This window comes from Rhinopithecus roxellana, chromosome 12 (assembly GCF_007565055.1).
Source record: "Rhinopithecus roxellana isolate Shanxi Qingling chromosome 12, ASM756505v1, whole genome shotgun sequence".
NCBI lineage: Eukaryota > Metazoa > Chordata > Mammalia > Primates > Cercopithecidae > Rhinopithecus > Rhinopithecus roxellana.
In genome coordinates, this window is record NC_044560.1 from 100,121,932 (window position 1) to 100,129,636 (window position 7,705).

The following is a 7,705-nucleotide window of genomic DNA, read 5'->3' on the forward strand; positions in this document are numbered from 1 at the left end:
GGACACCCAGCAATAACACACACAGACCAGTTCTAGTTCATCAAGCTGGCCCTGGCTGAAAGTCTCATTGCCCAGGAGAAACCACAGCCATAGCAGCTCTCCTCTCGCCCAAGGTCTCTGACTGGGGAAAGCACAATTCCAGTGCCTAGTGTTGAGATGTTTTCCACGGTTCTGTCTGTGGAGGACCCTACCCTGATCCAGAGCAGGTGCTCCAATCTCTGTCCCAATACTAAAATGCCAGCATGGCCAAGCTGCTGGGTTGCCAAAGAACGGCTGACTTTAGATGCACCCAAATTAAAAATGGTGTCTTATTCTCTGTCCTGGGGCTGGGAAAACGCCTGTAGCTTTTTCCAGTGTCTGTCTCTGTCAGTGTCTCCAAGCCTCTCGTGAAGTTAGCTCCAGGATCTGAGAGAAACAAAGTGCTCTCTCTCAGCCTGGGTTGCTCAGATCCCCAGTGGAAACGTGAGTCACAGAGGGAAGCTTCTACCTCTCATGTGCTGGGACTTCATTCACTTGTATCAGCTGGACAGCATTATGGCGGCTGGTTGCCGGCATTCTCCTCCTCGGGATCTGGAGTGTTCTTCACAATTCCAGTGGATCTCCATTTTCCTTCTTGAATTAGAGCTCACAGAATTTATCTGTATGCACTGCCTTGCTATTTCCAAGTGGCTGTGGCATGCTAAAAGCCTCGAATTGCCATCTCGAAAAAGAAATCTACCAACAGTGTTTGATATGAGTTGGCCAAAGTCAACTGAAAATAAGAAAAATTTTTATGTGCAAGGACAGTCTCTGAGGTTGAGCATTTTTGTTCAGTGATGAGGCATTTGAATTACCAACATACTTAATACTATGGAAATCTATAGAACCAATTTCTTTAGGAAACAAATTCATATCTTAATAAAGAACATCCTTTTTATTGTTTAATTGCTGAAACAAGATGTCAGCCTATTACCCTAAGTAACCAGTTCAATCGTAGCCATTTACATCATCTAGTACCAAGTGGTATTTTTCAGAGAAATGAACAGGAGGAGGAAAATTCCTTGACTGAAAAAAAAATTGATACATATAATCATTACAGAGCTGTGTATTTATGTAAGACTAACTGTGAGATGAATGGAGAAAACTCTGAGATTCACTGTTGAGTAGCTTAAAATTTCCAAGTCCTCTGCTAGACTTGAAAACTATTTAGTGTTGAACAAAAATAAGATACTATATCTCACAACTCCTATGTAAATATTTCCATTCCTACTTTATTTCTGCTTTCATTTTCACTGTGATCTATAGTCTCTCTTCCAGCCTCCTATTTGTATTTTACAACATGCATAATTACAGATTTATTCTTTAATTATCTCATTTTCATATGATTTTTATATCTCTTGAACGATTTCTTGGAAACTTCTGCCTTTTTTATTTTCCAGAGCAGCAGAGTATTTTTAGGCAATAATATTTTACCTTATCATGTCTTTCAACCATTAAAAGAAAAAGGGAAAGTAGTAAAATAAATAAACAAATACAGACAGTCATCAACTTACAATGGTTTCACTTAAGATTTTCAGTGGCACAATGGTGGGAAAGTGATATTCATTGAGTAGAAACCATATTTCAAGTACCCATGCTACTATTATGTTTTTCATTTTCAGTACAGTACTCAATAAATGACATAAAATATTCAACAGCTTTCTATAATATAGGCTTTGTGTAAGATTATTCTGCCCAACTGTAGGCTAATGTTAGTGTTCTGAGCATGGTTAAGGTGGGCTAGGATAAGCTATAATGTTTGGTAGGTTAGGTTTATTAAACATATCTTCAAGCCAGGAATAGGGGTGTGTGCCTACAGACCCAGCTGCTCAGGAAGCTGAGGGAGGAGGATTGTTTGAGCTCGAAGAGTTTGAGAATATAGTGCACTATGAGCACACCTGAGAATAGCCACTGCACTCCAGCCTGGGCAACACGACAAGAGTCTACATTAGAAAAAAACAACAACAAAAAAAACCCAGCATCTTCACCTTAGAATAGTATCAACATCTGATGGGTTTATTGGAACATAATCCTATCATAAGTTGAAGAGTATCTTTATATAGTAGAATATAGTAACATATACTACAGACTTGTTTTCTCAAAGCATAAAGATAAACCACACCAATGATCATTCATGGGAGAGGGACACCCAGACAGTGTCCTGCAAAATGAGAAATACTTGTAAGACATACTTCACATTCCTCACCGAGTCTCTTTCCCATGAAATAAAATCATTAAGAAATTTTTAGTAATATTCTAATTAAAATTTTGAGTATAGAAAGAAGGTTGTATAGCGTTACATTAAAAATAAAATAGATAAAATAAAAAATTTTACATAAAAATTTTTACATAAAAATAAAAAATGTCAGGCTTATGCACTAAAGTATCAATAATTCGTTTAATTATGAATGGTCTACCAATTAAGAGACAGATAATAGAAGAGTGTATTTAAATGTATGACCCTTTCGTATATGTTTCTTGTATGCTGTGTACAAGAAACTCACTTGAAATTTACCAACACAGGGTAGGACAATTTAAAAGGATGAAAAAAGGTATATTGCGCAAGCATTAATGCAAGGAAAGCAAGAGTGCCTGTATGTATATCAGCTAAAGCAAAGAAAATTACCGGAAGCAGAGAGATTATATAATGATCAAAGGTTTAATCCATGAAGAAGACAGCAATTTTAAAAGTGTATTCACCAAAAAACAGAGCTTCAAAATATGTGATGAGAAAACTGCCAGAACTAAGGCGGGTGGGACTCGGACCTGCGCTGCCTCAGGATGTCAAGTGTAACAAGGGGGCAGGGAGGATGCGGGGACAGCAACATGGGCCTGTGAGGCCTGTGGGGGTGCCCGCGTTCCCCAGATCCCCCTGCAGCCGACTCCGCAGTGGTCCGCTCCGCTAGGTTGCCGCGTGCGGATTCGGATTCCAGACCCCAGGCTGCGCGTTCTCCACCGCTTGTTGTGGCCAGTGTTACTGCGGAGACCCCAGAGCAGCCTCGGCGCTATGGAGGAGCCCGGCGCTACGCCTCAGCCCTATCTGGGGCTGGTCCTGGAGGAGCTACGCAGGGATGTGGCAGCACTGCCTGAAAGTAGGAGACCATATTCGAGTCCTTATGGTTTTCCGTGGGAACTGGTGGTATGTGCAGCTGTCGTTGGATTTTTTGCCGTTCTCCTTTTTCTGTGGAGAGGTTTTAGATCCGTTAGGAGTCGGCTTTATATGAGAAGAGAAAAACAACTTGCTGCAACGCTTTCTGGACTAATTGAAGAAAAATGTAAACTACTTGAAAAATTTAGCCTTATTCAAAAAGAGCACGAAGCCTATGAAGCAGAGTCATCTTTAGAGGATGCCAGCTTTGAGAAGGCGGCAGCAGAAGCACGAAGTTTGGAGGCAACCTGTGAAAAGCTGAACAGGTCCAATTCTGAACTTGAGGATGAAAGCTTCTGTCTAGAAAAAGACTTCAAAGAAGAGAAATCTAAACATTCTCAACAAGATGAATTGATGGCGGATATTTCAAAAAGGATACAGGCTCTAGAAGATGAGTCAAAATCCCTCAAATCACAAATAGCAGAAGCCAAAATCATCTGCAAGATCTTTAACATGAGTGAAGAACGACGTGAGATAGCAATAAAAGATGCTTTGAATGAAAATTCTCAACTTCTGGAAAGCCAGAAGCAGCTTTTGCAAGAAGCTGAAGTATGGAAAGAACAAGTGAGTGAACTTAATGAACAGAAAATAACATTCGAAGACTCCAAAGCACACGCAGAACAAGTTCTAAATGATAAAGAAAATCACATCAAGACTCTGACTGGACGCTTGCTAAAGATGAAAGATCAGGCTGCTGTGCTTGGAGAGGACATAAGGGATGATGATAACTTGGAATTAGAAGTGAACGGTGAATCGGAAAATGGTACTTACTTAGATGATCCTCCAACAAGAGCTTTGAAGAAACTGATTCATGCTGCTGAGTTAAATGTTTCTTTAAAAACCTTAGAAGGAGAAAGAAACCACATTATTTTTGAGTTATCTGAAGTTGATAAAACAAAGGAAGAGCTTACAGAGCGTATTAAAAATCTTCAGACTCAACAAGCATCTTTGCAGTCAGAAACCATGTATTTTGAACGTGAGAATCAGAAGCTTCAACAGAAACTTAAAATAATGACTGAATTCTATCAAGAAAATGAAGTGAAACTCCACAGGGAATTGACAGTAGAGGAAAATTCCCGGATACAGCAAGAAGAGAAACTTTCTAAAGTGGAAAAAAAGATCAGCCACACCACTGAAGGGCTGGAGGCCTATGGAAAGCTAGGCAAAGATCTTGAAGAAGAATTGAAGAGAACTATTAATTTTTATCAAAGGCAGGTTATTTCCTATGAGAAAAAAGGACATGATAATTGGTTGGCAGCTCGGACTGCTGAAAGAAACCTCAATGATTTAAGGAAAGAAAATGCTCACAACAGAAAAAGATTAACTGAAACAGAGCTTAAATTTGAACTTTTAGAAAAAGATCCTTGTGCACCTGATGTTTCAAATACAGCATTTGGCAGAGAGCATTCCCCATGTGGTCCCTCACCATTGAGTCAGCCTCCATCTGAAACGAGAGCTTTTCTCTCTCCTCAAACTGTGTTGGAGGGTCCACTGAGACCCTCACCTGTGCTTCCGGGGAGAGGAGGAAGAGGCCCAAGAGGCCCAGGGAATCCTCTGGACCATCAGATTACCAATGAAAGAGGAGAACCAGGCTGCGATACATTAACCGATCCTCACAGGGCTCCTTCTGACACTAGGTCCCTGTCGTCCTCATGGGAACAGGACCGTAGGATGACGTTTCCTCTACCAGGACAATCATACCCTGATTCAGCTCCTCCTCCACAAAGGGAAGACGGATATTCTAATTCTGATGGACTGTCTGGGCCAGCAGAACTCAGAAGTTTTAATGTGCCTTCTTTGGATCAAATGGATGGGTCAATGCCTTCAGAAATGGAATCCAGTAGAAATGATGCCAAAGATCATCCTGGTAATTTAAATGTGCCTGATTCATCTCTCCCTGCTAAAAATGAAGCAACTGGCACCGGCTTCGTTCCTGCACCTCTGGCTCCAATCAGAGGTCCACTGTTTCCAGTGAATACGAGGGGACCGTTCATGAGAAGAGGACCGCCTTTCCCCCCACCTCCTCCAGGAACCATGTTTGGAGTGTCTCGAGGTTATTACTATCCACCAAGGGATTTCCCAGGCCCACCACATGCTCCATTTGCAATGAGAAACATCTGTCCACCGAGGGCTTTTCCTCCTTACCTTCACCCAAGACCTGGATTTTACCCCAACCCCACATTCTGAAGGTAGAAGCGAGTTCCCTTCAGGGTTGATTCTGCCTTCCAAGGAGCCTGCTACTGAACAACCAGAAACCCGACAATATTTTTGCTCTCTTCAAAAGTAATTTAGACTGATCTCATTTTCAGTTTAAGTAACGGCTGTTACTTAAGTGATTACACCTTTCTCAAATTAAAGTTTAAGGAATTATAGTTCTTAGTATAGTAGTTTATAAATAAAGATGATTTAAATACAAATCCATGAGTAAATCATTTCCATTTTATTATATTCTAGATAGTATAAGTACTTTAATTTGGTGAACTAATCCACTTTTATAGAAACAATAGTGGGAGTTTTATATATGTAATCTTGCAGGTGGGGAGGTTTTAAATTCTAAAGGTTGTGTCTTCATGCCAAGAACTGTATTCACTGTGTTTGTAGATATATGAGAAAGTAACTTTATGCTCAATTACATACATTTTAGTTGATTTTTTTAAGAAAGAAAACTGCCAGAACTGAAAGGAGATATAGACGAATCCACAATTATAGTTAGAAATTTCCTCATGCCGTTTTCAATAATTGATAGAACTAGACAGAAAATCAGCAAGGAGTGTTGGCTTTGGCAGCACTTTCTAAAATTAGAATGGTGCAGACAAGATTAACATGGCTCCTGCATATAGATTACACAAAATTTTGTGAAACATTTCATATTTTTAAAAAGAGGAAAAAAAAAAAAAAGAAAATCAACAAGAATATAAAACAACTCAAAATGCCATTAACCAAAGGAATCAATTTGGAATTTACAGAATATTCCACACAACAACAGCAGAATACACATTTTTTCTTGAGTGCCGACAAAACACATGGCAAGATAGAGCTATCCGAGGCCCTAAAACTTGCCACAATCAATTTAAAAGAGATAGTAATCATCCAGAGCAAGGGAAAACCACAAATCATTGTAGGGAATCCAATTGGAAATCAGCATAAGAAAGATATGAAAATCCCTAAACGTTTGGAAATTTAAAAACACACTTCACAATAATCTATTCGTCAACAAAGAAGTCTCAAGGAAAAATTTAAAAATACATTGGACTGGATAAACATGAAACTGTGACATATCAAAGTGCTGAGAAGGAAACTTATAGCAATAAATGCATACATTAGGAAAGAGGAAAAGTGTCGAGTGAGCAGTAGATTTCCACCTTAGGAACCTAGAAAAAGGAGAGCAGAATAAACTGAAAGCAAGTAGACGGTGGGGATTAATGAAGATAAGAACAGAAAACACTTAACATTTAAAAGAGAAAAACAATAGTTAAATCAATGAAATAAAGAGATAGCTCTGTTAAAAGATTTAAAAAAATTTAGCAAACTCAAGCAGAAATTAAAAGGAAAAGAAAAGACATACATTTTAAATATCATAATGAAACAGGTGATATCACTACAGACACCGCACATCACAAAGGACAATAAAGGAATATTACAAACCACTCCACACACATAAATTAGACAGCTTAGACAAAATGGACAAAATGCCGTGTTCCTGCTGCAACACAAACTAACTCAACTCACCACGCAGGAATAGACCATTTGAATAACTCTATAACCACTAAGAAAATAGAATTCATAATTTTAAAACTACCAAATAAGAAATCTCTAGGTTTAGATGGTTTCACTGGAGAATTCTAACATGTTTTTATTTATTTTATTTTATTTTATTTTTTTTGAGATGGAGTCTCGCTCTGTCGCCCAGGCTGGAGTACAGTGGCCAGATCTCAGCTCACTGCAAGCTCCCCCTCCCGGGTTTACGCCATTCTCCTGCCTCAGCCTCCCGAGTAGCTGGGACTACAGGCGCCGCCACCTCGCCTGGCTAATTTTTTGTGTTTTTTTTTTTTTGTAGAGATGGGGTTTCACCGTGTTAGCCACGATGGTCTCGATCTCTTGACCTCGTGATCCGCCCGTCTCGGCCTCCCAAAGTGCTGGGATTACAGGCTTGAGCCACCGCACCCGGCCTCTAACATGTTTTTAAAAAATTAACACCAATGCTACACAATCTTTTCCAGAAGACAGAAAAGGAGAGAACACTCCCCAATTTACTTTTTGAAGCTATTATTACACTGATACCAAAACCAGGAGAGAGAGGGTGTGTGTGCATATGTAAAGGTATGTATAACTTAATATTAACAAATAGAGTTCTACAGTATATTAAAAAAAATGTACCCCATGTTCTAGGGGGGTTGTTTCCAGAAATACAAGGCTGATTTAATATCAAAAAGTCAATCAAAATAATCCACCATGTTAACAAACAAAAGAAGGAGAGTTACATTGTATCAGTTGATACATAATAAACATTTAACACATTTCGATATCCGTTCATGATAA

The 7,705-nt window shown here is 39.2% G+C and overlaps 1 protein-coding gene and 1 non-coding gene across 5 annotated transcripts; both read left to right on the forward strand.

Moving 5' to 3' along the window:
- Positions 1-3,013: 3,013 nt before the first annotated feature.
- On the forward strand, positions 3,014-5,353 carry LOC115892362 (cTAGE family member 8-like). Of its 4 annotated transcripts, XM_030913548.1 has the most exons (3): positions 3,024-3,330; positions 3,403-4,562; positions 4,692-5,353. In XM_030913548.1, exons 1-3 carry the CDS (start codon positions 3,026-3,028, stop codon positions 5,351-5,353), a joined length of 2,127 nt encoding a protein of 708 aa, XP_030769408.1. In that variant the 5' UTR covers positions 3,024-3,025. The 4 variants fall into 4 exon arrangements, with proteins under 4 accessions (XP_030769409.1, XP_030769408.1, XP_030769407.1 ...); XM_030913547.1 differs by having other exon boundaries at positions 3,024-4,562; XM_030913546.1 differs by having other exon boundaries at positions 3,403-5,353.
- A 585-nt stretch (positions 5,354-5,938) lies between these two features.
- On the forward strand, positions 5,939-6,041 carry LOC115892504. The gene has a single exon (XR_004052382.1). It is a non-coding gene; the product is annotated as a U6 spliceosomal RNA (small nuclear RNA).
- Positions 6,042-7,705: the final 1,664 nt, after the last annotated feature.

Coding starts and splice junctions, on each gene's coding strand:
- LOC115892362 (XM_030913549.1), top strand. CDS start 3,026: ATGGAGGAGCCCGGCGCTACGCCTCAGCCCTATCTGGGGCTGGTCCTG.